General features: G+C 52.4%; 7 protein-coding genes across 7 annotated transcripts; 2 read left to right on the forward strand and 5 right to left on the reverse strand.

The window, feature by feature from the left end:
• Positions 1-324: 324 nt before the first annotated feature.
• On the reverse strand, positions 325-561 carry POX_e06215 (uncharacterized protein; the record flags this gene model as incomplete). The annotated part of the gene is made up of 1 exon (XM_050115039.1): positions 325-561. One exon carries the CDS (start codon positions 559-561, stop codon positions 325-327), a length of 237 nt encoding a protein of 78 aa, XP_049967499.1.
• Positions 562-893: 332 nt separating this feature from the next.
• On the reverse strand, positions 894-3,413 carry POX_e06216 (uncharacterized protein; the record flags this gene model as incomplete). Its single annotated transcript, XM_050115040.1, has 2 exons — positions 894-3,148; positions 3,245-3,413. The coding sequence occupies 2 exons, from the start codon at positions 3,411-3,413 to the stop codon at positions 894-896; spliced, it is 2,424 nt and encodes an 807-aa protein (XP_049967500.1).
• Positions 3,414-3,638: 225 nt separating this feature from the next.
• POX_e06217 (uncharacterized protein) lies at positions 3,639-4,025 on the forward strand (the record flags this gene model as incomplete). Its single annotated transcript, XM_050115041.1, has 1 exon — positions 3,639-4,025. The coding sequence occupies one exon, from the start codon at positions 3,639-3,641 to the stop codon at positions 4,023-4,025; it is 387 nt and encodes a 128-aa protein (XP_049967501.1).
• An 844-nt stretch (positions 4,026-4,869) lies between these two features.
• POX_e06218 (uncharacterized protein) lies at positions 4,870-6,612 on the reverse strand (the record flags this gene model as incomplete). The annotated part of the gene is made up of 1 exon (XM_050115042.1): positions 4,870-6,612. One exon carries the CDS (start codon positions 6,610-6,612, stop codon positions 4,870-4,872), a length of 1,743 nt encoding a protein of 580 aa, XP_049967502.1.
• Positions 6,613-9,281: 2,669 nt separating this feature from the next.
• POX_e06219 (uncharacterized protein) lies at positions 9,282-12,575 on the reverse strand (the record flags this gene model as incomplete). Its single annotated transcript, XM_050115043.1, has 7 exons — positions 9,282-9,370; positions 9,441-9,971; positions 10,027-11,733; positions 11,790-11,880; positions 11,943-12,215; positions 12,278-12,370; positions 12,450-12,575. 7 exons carry the CDS (start codon positions 12,573-12,575, stop codon positions 9,282-9,284), a joined length of 2,910 nt encoding a protein of 969 aa, XP_049967503.1.
• A 347-nt stretch (positions 12,576-12,922) lies between these two features.
• Positions 12,923-13,364, forward strand: POX_e06220 (Small nuclear ribonucleoprotein E; the record flags this gene model as incomplete). The annotated part of the gene is made up of 3 exons (XM_050115044.1): positions 12,923-13,045; positions 13,140-13,230; positions 13,315-13,364. The coding sequence occupies 3 exons, from the start codon at positions 12,923-12,925 to the stop codon at positions 13,362-13,364; spliced, it is 264 nt and encodes an 87-aa protein (XP_049967504.1).
• Positions 13,365-13,413: 49 nt separating this feature from the next.
• Positions 13,414-14,285, reverse strand: POX_e06221 (uncharacterized protein; the record flags this gene model as incomplete). The annotated part of the gene is made up of 3 exons (XM_050115045.1): positions 13,414-13,556; positions 13,669-14,112; positions 14,198-14,285. The coding sequence occupies 3 exons, from the start codon at positions 14,283-14,285 to the stop codon at positions 13,414-13,416; spliced, it is 675 nt and encodes a 224-aa protein (XP_049967505.1).
• Between the last annotated feature and the right edge of the window lie 154 nt (positions 14,286-14,439).

The following is a 14,439-nucleotide window of genomic DNA, read 5'->3' on the forward strand; positions in this document are numbered from 1 at the left end:
CGATGCGCTTTTTGTGTTGGTGATTTCTCGTCTTCTTCCAACAACGAGTGGATATGCAAGATACGCAGTGAAAGTTGAGATGCGCCAAAGGTTGCTCGGGAAGACGAGGGGAGAGAACACAACAAAAATGAGCCCGGGTGACGCGGGATGAAATGGTCACAGAGCTCTGCCGAAGAACCAATCCGCGTTTCTGAATCACTTTCGATCCAGGGATGACATGAGGGGGGTGGCAGAGTCCGGGAAGTCAAAGCCCAAGATGACCAAAGTGGTAATCCGTCAACAAGGGGGGAAACGGGAATGACAAGGAGAGAGTGGATGGCGGGCCTAATGTTGATTCCTTCTGAGTTGAATCAATACGGATGAACTGGCCTTTAACTCACCATTGTGATGGAACTTTTTTGTTCTTCGTCGTCGGGGGGAATTGAAGGGAATTGAGAACGGTGGTCTGGTAGAAACGACGTTGGAATTGAGGAGGAGTGGGAGGGGCGATGAATCTTTGGAGACTGCGAGTTTGCGAAATGGCGGAGTGGGCAGATCATCCGGTTGATCGGGCAACCACATCAACAACATCCACGCGGGCGATCTATATGAGGAAGCCAAACACCATTTCGGTGTCACCGATAGAATCTACGCACGGCAAGATCGCCGTCGCGGTGTCATTATGTAGGTATCTTTGTAACGGTCCATGTATCGAGTGGCTAGTGGCTGCCACACCCGAAGAAGTCCGAGTTGCAATGCCCCATGTCCATCCATCGTCGTCATCGTCATCATTCCCTGTCATATACATGCAAATAATACAGTCAAGTGCACATCGTGATCCGCAGACCATGACGAGCTGCAAACAATTAAATCACATCCACCCATCCGCTACTCTCTCTCACTCACCCAGTACATCATGACTGCAACTTGGCAATGCAACTGTCCAGCAGCCGCGCCGCCTCTCCCAGCAACTCCCACCGGGGATTGGCAAAAGAATCTCGCAAGATCATCAACATCCCCAAACACCCATTCCGCCCCTGAATCCCTTCAAGGTCATTCGGTTCTCCCACACCACCAACCCGCCGCAGGAAAGCGTGCATATCCCGCCGGCGATCCGCATACGTCGCCAAGGCCGGCAAGGGCCGCAGGGGCCCGTCCAGCGCAAAGCCATAGCACCACACGACAAGAGCGGCGTAATACATGACCCAAGGCCGGTTCAACAGATAGTCGTCCCGGGCCAGGTAGCTCCCCGATTCCGCCGAGGGATCCATGAAACACGTCTTCAGGAACCGGAGCGCGTAAAAGGTCGCATCGCGCGCGGAAGCCTTGCTTGCCCACCGGACGGTCTTTTCTCGCGCAGCGCTATAATCACGAGCCGTGATCGATCGGCCCATGAGCCGGCCCGCCCCAGCAAAGATTTGTAGATCGGCGATGTCCACGTGGGAAGCCATGTGTGCCAGCCCATGCAGCACATCGCGCGATTCCGATTCCGCAGTGACCGCGGACCCCAGAGCTTCGTCAAAGTCGCGACGCCAGTTGTCGTACGCGCGCAAGAGCGCCGTGCGCCATTTATCGCGCCCGCCGAGAGTCTGGCCCACGCCCAGCGAGCTCACCTGGAGATCCCGCTGGTTCAAATGCCAGCTCACGCTGAGCAAGCCAGCCATGAGGACGATGCGGCCAAAGGTGTTGGTGCGCACCGGTTGTCCGTTCAACGTACGCTTCAGCCCGTCCAAGAACATGACCGGTCGGACGCCGTGCGATTGTAGACTCGATTGTACCCGGGCGACCTCGGCGGCGCTGGTGGCCGCCCACAGAGCCTCATCACAGGGCAGCGGCAGTCGCAGTTCATGCGCGACCATCTTGGCAGAGTGTCCAAACATGGTCGCATGCGTCGAATCAAGCACAAAGGCCGCAAATGCCGCACGTCTCGTCGCCTCGGCTTTGATCCAATGCGCCCACGACTCGTCTTCCTCGCGGGACTCGGGGGTGTCGAAGGATGATCGGCCAATCAGCGAACTTCCACGGCGCATCAGAGTCAGGGTCGTGTCATGATGAATGTGGGCTCGTTCATGAAGGGCTCGCGTCGAGAAGGATTTCTCGTAAACTTCCAACAGCAACAGCGCCTGAAACACCCAAAGCCGCGCAGGAGGCCGAAAGTCGGGATCCATGAAAATCTCCCAGCGCAGATGCCAGGCGATAAAGGTTGCCAGTTCGGCAGCAGCCTCGGTCGTCGCTTGACCATGCGCTTTATCGAGCGTGGCTGCCCCGATGGCCATCACCGCGAGAAGCAGCAGGGTCGGCGTGCGATCGGCTGCAAACGTGGGCTGGTGTAGGATCGGCAGCTGAGGGTGGAAATGGCACCAGTAGGAGCCAATGTAGGTTTGCATCAGTCGTAAACTCAGCACGTGACGGTCACTATTCAAGTCTCCCTCCATCAGCGCATCCTTCCGTTTGCCTTCGGCGGAAGAGGCGGCTTCGTTGAAGCGGCTGGCCATCAGGTGAAGGATCTCTTGCCGCTTTTCCTCCGAGATGATCGCTGGTAGGGACGATGAATCGAGAATGCTGGTAACGCTCATTGGGTGCTGTGGAATGACCGTACAAAAGTTGTTGTACGAGGGGTCATTCATGTAAAATTGGTTCTGTCCAAAGGGCATCATTCCGTACCCCAGGGGAGCCAGCGGTTCGCTGAACAACCAAGCCGCAAAATCATCGGCCATGGCAAAAGGGGAGCGGTTGTAGGTCTCGCCGCCGAAGATGGGATATGCATTTTGCATCGAATCAAACTCCAGCAGGGGATCTGTTTGGCTGATGGCACCTGAGAAGTCGGTGTAACCGGACACTGGGACCCCAGTTGTATCAATGGTGGTGGGCGTAGCGGTTGGCAAGGAGTAGGTATTTGTGGAATTGGTCGGGGACTTGGAAACAGGTGCAGGATGGTTGGCTAGGAATGGGTAGTCCGTCGGTGTCATCGAGGGGGATGTGGGTGAGACCACCGACATGAGAGATTTCGGAGGGGAGCCATGCAGGTTGTCGTGCGTGAAGCTGTCGCGTTTCTGCAGTTGCGAACCGCGCGTAGTATGGCGTTCGCGATGACGAATACATAGATCCTGCCGTACAAACGAGCGATGGCAGTTTGGAAAGTCGCAGCGAAAGATTTGCTTGGGGGTATCTATCATGTCAAAGACAAGGACGCGGGCGGGCGATTAGCGACCTCGTGAGCGCGAGATTTTGTGGACAGATCAATAGCAGTTTGGAGGACGCATACGGTTCAACTGGTGCCGATACAGATGTTCGGCGCGCGAATAGCTCTTCCCACAGCCCTCATGGGAGCATTCAAACTTGCGATCTGACGGAGCTCGTCGACTCCGTCGCCGACGCTTAGTGGTGAGTTGGTCATGATCATGATCATGGTCATGGTCATCTAGTTCGCCCATAATGCCTGCTTTACTTGAGGAGGGCACCAACGGGTGCCATGCGCGCACGAGGCGGGTACACGACGATCGCAGCGAGGGCAATCAATGCGACAAGTCCACCACGCGTGGGGTTGATGGAGTCAGACCACTCCAACCTCTCAGTCTGAGGCGGGTGTCAGTCAGAGCCGCGCGATCTTCAGAAAAGTGAGGTCGCCTGAAGATGTACAAGCAGAAAGAACAAGATCTATGCTCGGAGGAGCAGAGCGGTTGGGGTTTAGGAGATCGAAGAAGGTGAATGGAGCTGCAGAATTCAATTCCCAAGTCAGGCAGAAGCACGTAAGGCTGGATCTGAGCGCGGGCGTTCCTTTGACTGCGGCACCCGAAAGTGCGGAGATGCCGCGCCAACCGTACGGTCCCCGGACTCGTGACTGGCCAGCTCGTGACCAGCAGACTCGTGATTTGGTGGCTGGTGACTCATTGGATACAAGCCTTCAGGTGGGGTGGAGAGAAGACGAAAGCGGATTGGCGGAGTGCTTGAACTGCATCAGCGAATGGGCCACTGGTACAACTGACATAACTCAAGCAGGGCATATTATACCACCGCATACATCAAATGGTACAAAGCAGTGGTGATGTTATTTCAACTACCAGAGTCTAATATACTGCCAGTGCTCTGAGATGAGTGCCTTGAATCGGGTCTTGCTCTACTCCCATTCAAAAGACATGCTTCCAGCTTGAACAATCAATTGAGTAAGTACTGTAGGTGAGATAATGGGGATTGGAAGCTCATGCATATTGTCAGATATCAACACTATGCAACTGTCAATCCTTCAAAGTCGGGAATCAATAAGAATCAGCCCCCTGAGAGCAATAATAGACACCTTCACTGAGTCAAGACCTATCTTTATTCAGCAAGCTCGAATTGAATGGCTGCAATTTTGAGAGAGTTGTCCCATGTCTCTAAGATTTGTGACCCTGGAAAGGCTTTCTAGATGTCTACATAAAGGGCGGCTTGCAAAAGCTGAATGGAAGGATTCCCTGCGTCATAGGCACTACGCCCACCGGACTGGTCTTCCAGATACCTCGGTTTGATCTATGAGTTTTCAGATTGCAACAATGTAGGGAGCTGGAGATGACATGAGTAAAATGTTACCAGGAGTATTATGAGCCATGTACGATGTTCATGAAAGGGATGAGGCTCCAAGGATGGTCTCGTACTGGAAAGTGTGAATCTACAGTACTAATCCGAGAAAATACCTATCTCCACTGCTCCCTACTACCTACCCAGACAGTCTCAGGGAATCACAGTCGATGATCTCATCGAGATGATGTTTTTCTTACGTTAATCACAATCTTGTGGGCACCAACTCAGTCAATCGTATTAATCTAATTTTGAATCGAAGACCTCGGGGAAATATATACATTGTCACGGCTTTACTGGCCATGGACGGATGTCAAGATAGTGAGCCCGTCCTGCTCACAAATGAGGCGTGTTCAATGCCATCAGACAAAGCAACCCCGAGACCAGTCCTGCGCACGGGAGAGTCAGGACCCATCCAGCACCAATCCACCCCAGTTGCCTCCAGTTGACGGCACCAAGGTCATAGTTCATCAGCGCAGTGCCCATCGATGCGCCAGTCAGGCACTGTGTGGTGGAGACAGGCAGTCCCAGTCGAGAAGCCAGCAGGACGGTAATAGCTGCGCCGAGCTCAACGCTGAATCCGCGGGTGGGGGACATCTGGGTAATCTTGTTTCCCAGAGCCCGCACAATGTGGTAGCCAAAGAACCAGAAGCCAATGCCAAGGAGCAGACCGGCGACGACCAGGAACCAGACCGGCGTCGGCGCCTTGGTCTCAACGACACCAGCGTGGTAGGTGCTGTAGACAGCCGCCCAGGGTCCCACCGCGTTGGCAACGTCGTTCGAACCGTGAGCAATAGACATCATCATGGCCGAGGCCACTTGGCAGTATGTCCACAGATGCTCGACCCGATCATCGTACCGGCTGGCGCGAGCATGAATTTCCCGAAGCGCAGGCGAATCGTGTGATACCACGTCTCGGGTCACGCCTTGAAGCAGCATCCATTTTATGTAGCCCCAATATTTCTTGGGATTTGTCCAAGAAAGATCACGCACCGGGTCAATGAATCTCTCTGTCGGGCCCAGATGCTTCTTTCGGGGCTTGATTTGGGGTGTCGAGTTCAAAGAATTCAAATTCTTCTCTTCGTCGCCATTGAGGCGCTCCGCCGGGGCAGTCTTGGCGAGTATCTCAGGCGAGGTCGTTGTCGAATCATCGTTTTCGGTTGCTCTCTGCTGACCACCAGTCTTTTGGCCTGCGAGGACCTCACCGTAGGCATCTTCGTAGTAGTTGATGACGACTGTGTCGCTCTTACTGGGGTAGTAGAGCGGGACATCGTCTTTCAGAAGAAGGGGACCCATGGGAATATGGTAGAACTTGACACGAGTATCGTTCTTCACAAGGCGGCGATGGAAGTATGGCATGAAGAAGACGTAGGCAATCACGAGACAACCAGCAAAGACGCCGAGGATGATTCCAGCAGCCTTGCCGGCCCCGAACTCCTCAAGCGAAGGTGCAGTGGGAGCCTCGACGACAATAAAGAGGGCCAGGATCGCACCGGTGATTGCCAAGTAGAAAGGAATCAGACGCATAGCCCACTTGAGTGGGTCGCGACGCTCAAGTACACTGTACTTCAATGTTGCAAAGATGAGGGCAGAGAAAGCGGCAGCGATGAGAGGTGCAATGCCCCAGGAAGCAGCTACCTGTGATACACTACCTTTCTCCCAGGCCCAAGTGACTGGTGCACCGCTGGCAAAACCCACGCCGATGAGAGCGCCGACGACGGTTTGGGTTGTGGAGACTGGAAATCCCATTCTGGTTGCCACCATCAACCAAGTGGCGCTGCCCACTTCGGCGCAGCCCATGGCCAGCATCAGAGCACCTGGTTTTCCCTTGAATCTACCGATGCCGATAATGCCGTTCTTGATCGTAGAGGTGACTCGGGCGCCTAGAGCGACGGCACCGATAAACTCCGTGATGACTGCGAGCACACCAGCCGTGGCCATGTTCAGAGTTCGCGCAGCGACGGAGGTGGCATATGAGTTGGCGACATCGTTGGCACCGTTACCGAAAGCACTGAAAACAAACGCGATGGTAGTGATCGCGAGAATCCAGTCATATTTGGCGGTCACTGCGGGCACCATGATGTGAACGTTGATCTTCAGAGATCAAGTCTGGTGATCCCAGTTGAGTTGCGCGAGGGAAAGCCGTCTAGGGACTTTGAAAGGGCCAGACACGCTCTTTAAATGAACAAAACCCATAGTTCTGGGCAGGGCTGATGGATTTCGTTATGTCAAGGCTAGGAAATGAACCTCATTCAATCAGAGCTGCACGATACGGGACGTGTTCCTGCCTCGTGACATTCAGTGGCTGTCATTCGCATCATGGAAGAATGTCACTGCTGTGACAGGATGAATCGGAAACACTGCCAAGGCATCAATGCTTGGGTGCCAAGGGCGGACTGAGCTCGTTTCTAGCAACGACAAAGTGTTCTCGGTGGACCATGGAGGCAAATACAATGGCACGAAGGAGCACGTTTTCGAACCCTGAGTTCCGATTGTGAGTCTACTCATGACTGCACTGCCCGGGGGCGCCAAGATCTTTCCTTTTTGTTAGCGGAGAGATGCTGGTGCCAAGAGAAGATTCAACGGGTTCTCGAGTGATGACGATGCTGGCGAATGGTTGACGGATTCGCCATATCAAAGCAAATTGGCACGTTCCCGAAGCTTGAATTGTGATTGCACCAACGGTCAAGGACGCGCCACTTTTGCCAAGGCAGTGAAGTCTGGGTTCCGCTCGGCGGGCTCATTGACGCTCTTGGCATCGTTCTCTGAACCATTGATTGTGAGCTGTGACTTCGGAGGTCACTACTTCAAGTCATATTCCACAGTCTACAGTCTCCTGAGAAAAGATGAAAGAGCTTTCTGCAGCGAATCTGAAGGAAGATCTGGAACGCCGGGAGGGGGTCTGGGTCTCTGGCACTGACCTCCCTCTCTTGACCACGTGCCCGTCGAGCTGAAGGAGACCGAGGGAAATCAAATAACCAAGGAACCGGAATATTTTGTGGATTCAACTTATTTCTCAGGTTCAAAACTCAATTCTGCATCTTCACATGCAATTATCTCGTTTCCAAGCAGCGGGTAACTCTTGATATCAGCTGTAAGTTGTTGCTCTGGAGCTACCCTATGCAGCTCCTTCGACCGAAAGTTGAAAGCATCAATAGACACCTGCCGGAACAGGGTCAGCGAAAATACTTATATCTAAAAAAAAGATAGAAAGAAAGGAAGAAGGAAAGAAAAAAAAGAAGAAAAAGCGCACAGTGGTACATGGAGACAGCTTGTGCTGATGCCCATTTAAAGCGCGATTCACGCTTGTTAATGTGCCATCGAGAGTTTGCATCTCAATCGCCTGACGTCAACGGGTGGCTCAATTTTGTCATCCAATGTCGCCCATACGCTGTTCAGTCTTCGTACCCAATTCGTGTAGCAGATACGACATTTCTCAAGTTCTAAATGGATGTACTCCTCGGGGTCGTGAATGTGAAGCACCGCATTTCAGCCCAAGCTATCCAAGACAGTGCCCAAGCGGTGGTTGGCCCTACCGCTCAAAATCGATATCAGTCCTGACAAAAAGCTTGAGCTTAGGATTACTCTCGGCGATGCGTAACCCATGCTGCCAGACCCAGATAATATCGCACGTTGGGTTTATGGCACACAGAATGTATTTCTCAAGAACATCCATATGGACCGCTCTGGACCAAGCTAGAAGAAATATGAGATGATTGGCGAAACGAGTCCTTACCCGGAATCTCGTCCCAGCACAGACATAGTCTATCACATCAATGACGCCCACACCAAAGCAAAACCAGACGGTGAGCCCATTTTCCATTGTATAGGAATGGATTGAATGGATGAAAGAACCCCCCAGATCCATGGGGGCGGTTTTGGACGCCAGGTTGGATCATAGTTAGCTCACAGAGGTATAGATACCCGGCAACATATATCCCTCATCAGGTGGATGATCACATACCTCCCTGTTGTCCATGGAACACCTCCTCTGTAGGTTCCATCTGTCGTCCACCGGGCTATCCTCGCCTTTGTAACCTTGAAGACACTATGTGATAACGGGCATGCAGGCTGAGTTCCAAATTTAGGGTGATCCAGACGCTAGGGTATGGGGAGACGAGGTTCAGTGGCTTGGTCTCGATGGTGGCCGTTAGATTTACTGGATCCTCATTTATTGGCCCGTGTGGTGCCGTTCAATGGTGCCACCAGCCGGATACTCTCGCTTGAAGGGCGCAATATGAGCGCTACGTTTAAATCTTGATAGTGCACTTCTTCATTTCCTCTCAGTCTGTAATCTCGCCCGATTCTGCGACTAAACTACGACAGAGCGAGACGAGCAAAACCGATAGAACACAAACGGCAACACCTGCGTGATTGCCACTGGAATGTAGCCCATCGGCTCACATAGATCAGGTTCCCATCAGTCTGAGCAGGTCAAATCATTGGATGTATCAAGCTCAATCCGCTGGCCAGCCCAGCAATGGCTAAGCCTGATCAAGCCGTCACTGCCACACATGCCTGCTTGTTCCAGACCGTCACATTGCAGACCAAAAACCGTGCAAAGGGGCGATCTCAATAGCGTAGCCGCGTTTGATGAGAATCATTACACCTCAAGAAAGGGGATGGATGTATCTCGAAGCGGGAGAGACGGATGATTCCGAGGAGGAGAAAGATATGGAAAGGTAGGTGGTATTCATACACGGGAAAAGAGCAGGGTATAAATTGTTGTTTTGGGCTTATGCTTCTTCTCATCCGCTGAAACGGAAGCGCGTGGCTTCCAAGCGACCAAGTCCGTCGCGAGGTGCGACATTACGACGGCGGTATGAGTTGGTGAAATCTACACAGGGGAGGTGTTAGAGAGACGCAGAGAAATTAAAAAGTGCACACGTGTGACAGAAGCGACGTACCTTGCAGCAGAACACGAATCTTTCGAATTTCACCGGTTTGCACTTTTTCGGCAATGTTCTTCATCAAACGTTCGGCCTCCGCGGGCTTCATCGATCCAGGCGGAAGCATTTGCAGCGTGTTTTGAAGCCAGGCCCCTGTCTCGTGAGGAAGCAGTTCGAACATGGTCATCATGATGGCAGAGGCATCTGGGAAACAATCACCGGGGAATGTAAAGATCATGCCGGCCAGGACACGTTGAGAGAGCAGTTGGCCCTGCGAGGCAATGAGATTCTTAACCGCTTCCCGTACCTCCGGAGGATTGACATATGGTTCCTCATCCGGACTGGTGAATTCCGAGACCAGGGGCTTCTCAAAGGCAAAGCTGAAGAGATCCCGGTAATAGTGGAGGGTGGCGATGAGAGGATCGACCTGTTGAAGGGTGAGGGCGCTGAGAGCCGCTGAAAAGATGGGCACAGCCAGCTCTGAGGAGATGCACTTCTTAGGGTAATATCGAACAGCATCAGAAGAGAGCCGGAAGAAGTCTTCGATGACTATTGAAAAAAAGTTAGATCCCGAGACTTTACCAAAGACAAAAAATACACTTACCATCGGGCAAATTTTCTGGCGGCAAGTCGTTCATAATACGGAGGAAGGCAGTTGCTTGTTGCTCGTAAAAGTGGAACACGGCGTTGCTGGTAGCCTCATCAACATATTCGGCACCATGAGAGAACTCTCGTACGACAGCGTCGGTAGCCCACAGGAAACCGCCCTCGCGAGAGGCCTGGAATCCATTTGCAATGCTCTCGGCAAGGGTAGGCAAGAGAGGGATCATTGCCGTGCGGTAGGAAATGATCATATTTCGCCAGCAGCGGCAGACTCGCTCGAGAATCGGGGTCGAGGAGGTGAAATTCATGACTATAGTGGTCATGATAGGCAAAATCTCACCACAATACTTCACGGCTGGATTCTCTTCGCCAGGAGCGACGATAGGTGTGACTACCTGGACGAAAATTGATATCAATCCAAGATGATCGGCCACTGCACGTTGTCCTTCCTCGTCTTGGGCATTGTTAGCCAAATTCATGATTCGTTGCATGATGGGATCGCAGAACATCTTCATCGAGTCGTAAATCTTCTCCAGGGGCTGCACAGATACTACGGCCGCCACGCCCTCGGTCACTTCCTCTTGGCTGCTGGGCTTCAACTTGTCCAGCACCGACTCGAAGAATGTATGAAGCTGGTTGATGTGACCACCGAGTAGCTTTTGGCAATCAGTTCCTAAGAACTTGAACGCCAAAGCAGCCGCCTGCACCACCTCCGCAGATGGATGCTGGAAGCCCGAGATGACGTAGTTTAGCTGGGCTTCCAATGTCTCCGGGTGCATAGATGTCCACTCGGTGTAGCGTGCGAGAGCCATGATGGCTTGGAAGCGAATTTTCTCTTGCTCAGGGATTTGGACGATCAAGGGAATCAGTTGACCCAGAACAGTAGTCTCAACAGGATCAACCATCCGTCCCATCGCACGGAGACCGAAAAGGGGCGCCTCGAGCTCCTGCCAGTGAGGAACGTGCTCATTGGTCGCCTGCGAGGCATATTTGCCTACCCACTGCTGGATCAAATGATAGATTTTGCCGAGACAGTCGGTCACGCCGATGACAGAGCAGCAATCTTTGAGCACATCCCCCATCGCATGGCGGAACTGACGGAACTTTTCCTCCTGCTCTCGATCACCACCAAAGAGGTCAGTCTCGCCTTCCTCCGGCGTCGGGAATTCGAGATGCTTGACCATAATGTCCATCAACTGCGACCAGATGTCTTCATAGTTCACACGAGCATCGTTGTACCGCTCAATAGTCAGCGACTGCTTGAGTTCATACCAAAAGATGAACGTGATAGAGATGGCCTCGCGTTCCCAGTCCCTGGCGCAACATTCGAGGATCGCTTCCACCAGACCTCTAAATTCGGCAGGCATGCGAGCAATGAGAACAACCCAAGCCTCGCCGGCCTCGGCAAACATCCGTGTGATGCCCTTGAACGCTTCCAAGTCCTCTGTCTCTGCGGTTTCGGCAATCTTGGGCCGGAGTGCCATCAGTCGCGGATAAAGGGCTTGAATGATCGGCAGCGACTCGTGAACATCTTTGGTGTCCCTGTACAACGTGCACATACAATCCACACCGGCGTCGAATGAGCTATCATTGTCCAGAGCCTTGATAATCACGTCCATCAAGGGGGAATCGATGACTTGGGCGGCCGGGATTTCACGAAGCCAAGAAGTGATACAATCGAGAAGGCGGGGATTTGTGGCGGCGGCAGCTAGGACACTCAGGTCAGTGATCGCGTCAAACAAACAGTTGATATCTCGCACATACGTGATGATTGAGCATACTGAATCAACAACTGCATCACCTGCTCGGCATTATCTTCCAGAAGTTCTTTCGTGCGCTCGATCAGTTCGTCCTCCTGTAGTCACTTGTCAGAAACCGTCCGAGGACCTTCTAAGGGCATAGAACCTGCAAACTTACGCCAAGGTTGATTTTCCGTCCCTCTGTGACTTCCTCTGGTAAGATTTTTAAAAATTCCAAGACACAATCCCCCGCACTGCTGCCCAGGGCCGACCCCACCGTGGCCAGAACATCCTTCCAGCCGAGCATCTGAATCGCTAAGCTCGCAAGACACACGCATAGCTGGGTTTGAATTGGTCGCGGGCCCGAGGCAAAAGCAACAAGAAGATTCAGGACAGAGTCTCGTAGAGCGACCACAGAATCTGGCGGCAATTGGTCTAAATCGAAAACGATCTGTAACAAAAAGAAGTCAGCCTTATCTCACAGTTCGCACCTTGGAGCATTTGCATACGCACCTTTCCTTTCAATGTAGTCGCAGCGAATAACTTGGCTTCCACCGGAACGTCAGGGGATTGTAATAGAGCGTGCGTAGTTGTCCATGCCTCGACCTAATGCCAGCAGAAGTGAGAACGTTAGCAACGCCGCGTAAAATTTGATACCTCTACTAGATCATGTGTCCTGCCATACCGATTTTTGGAACTTCTCTAAGAATTCGTGCGCCTGGGCCTTTTCGGACCTAGGCACATTCCCTTGCATGGTTGCGACGGCCGCCAGGACCGGGGCGAATGCCTGCCCACCATCCTTGCTGGCCATTTTTGAGGAGGGTGAGCACGTGGGGTGTAGGTTCAGTAGGTCAGTAATATATGAAAAGCTCAAGTGGGCCAAATTGAGAAAGAATGAAGTCGAGAAAAGGCGCCGTGAAAGGAAGAAGTGGGCTCGTAAAAGATAGCGGAGAGAAGGTGTGGAAGGTGGGATGTCGGAGGCCCGTGACTGCGGCCCTTCAGCCCAGCGATGTATTCGTATTACCATACACAAAATCACGGGACGCAAAGCTTGCGGCATCTCTTTCAGTTACCTCCACCGCCGCCAACCCGCAATCCCGACTCCTCTACTTCTCTCACTTTCGGTAGCTTTTCGATTCAAAGCTCCAATTCATCACCATGGCGCCCCGAAAGACCTTGCTGGCTCCCATCCACTTCATTTTCAGCTTGTTGCAAAAGCGCAGCACGGTCTCCATCTGGCTCTACGAGCAGCTTGCGTTCCGCATCGAGGGAAAGATCAGGGTAAGCTTGTTGCCATTTGTGTCGCTGCCAGTGACTCGACCGCGCGTGTAGCGGAGGAAATTCAATTTCGCTAATAATTTTGTTCTGTAAACAGGGATTTGATGAGTTCATGAACCTGGTGGTGGATGACGCTGTTGAGGTCCGCCTAGCTACGAAAACCGAGGAAGAGAAGCGGAGACCTCTGGGTATGTGCATTTGGGATTTGGCGCCTTTTACGTGATCATCATGAAGAGGATTCGATGCTGATATTAGATTCTTGAATTTGCTAGGCCAAATCCTGCTCAAGGGTGACAATGTTTCCCTCATCCAGGCCGTTTGAGATATGAGCGGATAGACGCCACGATACCTTTGCATGAATCTTGGGTTTTCTATACCTTCTTTGTCGATTGTTCGACCTGCGACCTGCGATTCAGGTACTGCCCATCACCGACCACGATGGCATCGACGAGCCAGTCATGTTCCAGAACGGGAATACTCTCCGCGAGCAACTGCTCTTGGAGAGACAGGGCCACTAGAGTAACGGAGTTTTAGCATCTTTTTTCGGGACAATGGGATCACAAATCAGGGCAATCATCGCTGTTACTTCCGCTTTTGCTGGGCTCACGGTCTCCATGCGCACTTACCGAGAAAAGGTATCTTGTTGCTCCATTGAGAATATCGCTTCAGGAAGTGGTCGTAATAACCCTTCCCATGGCCCAGTCTCCGAAAGCCAGAGTCGAATGCCATCCCCGGCATGACAATCAGATCAAGACCTTTTCCGGAAAAGCAATTTCGCCGACCGGGAAGCTGTGTAGCTTGTAAAGAGGGGATTCCCCATTTATCTGGAGTCAAAGCCTCAAACTCCTTGAAGGATTCAAGCGCTAACATGTCCATCACGGAAACTTTATCGACTGTATGAATATATGGGATATAGACGTCTTTGCCACGCTGAAATGCATCCTGGACAATGATACGGGTCGATATCTCCCCCACGGGCATGGATAGATAAACAGCAATACTCTTGGCATCGTGATACTCGGACAGTGAAAGCAACTTGTTCGTCGCGATGGTGGCTGTAAACGGCCCAACTAAATATCAGCAACGGTCGGAGAAGTTGTCAAGTGCTGGTTCGCTCGTGGGTCGAATTGACAATTCATGAAAAGCTCGACTCACATTGCTGTGTGATTGCAGCATTCGGAAGTGCCTGCAGAGTCTCTTTCATGCGCTTGCGCAGGTCGCGCTTCGCAAGCTGCAGTGCCATCTGGATTGTCAACCCCGCGGGAAAGTTGAGTGGAGGTGGGAAAGAAGACGATCATTCCAGCGCGATAACCCAAACGATAAGAAGTGGACCGACATTGCTGCCATCCTTGTTTATCGTAGTCCCCACCTGAATGAAGGGATTGAATCGAGGTCAA

This window comes from Penicillium oxalicum, chromosome V (assembly GCF_001723175.1).
Source record: "Penicillium oxalicum strain HP7-1 chromosome V, whole genome shotgun sequence".
Taxonomy (NCBI): Eukaryota; Fungi; Ascomycota; class Eurotiomycetes; order Eurotiales; family Aspergillaceae; genus Penicillium; species Penicillium oxalicum.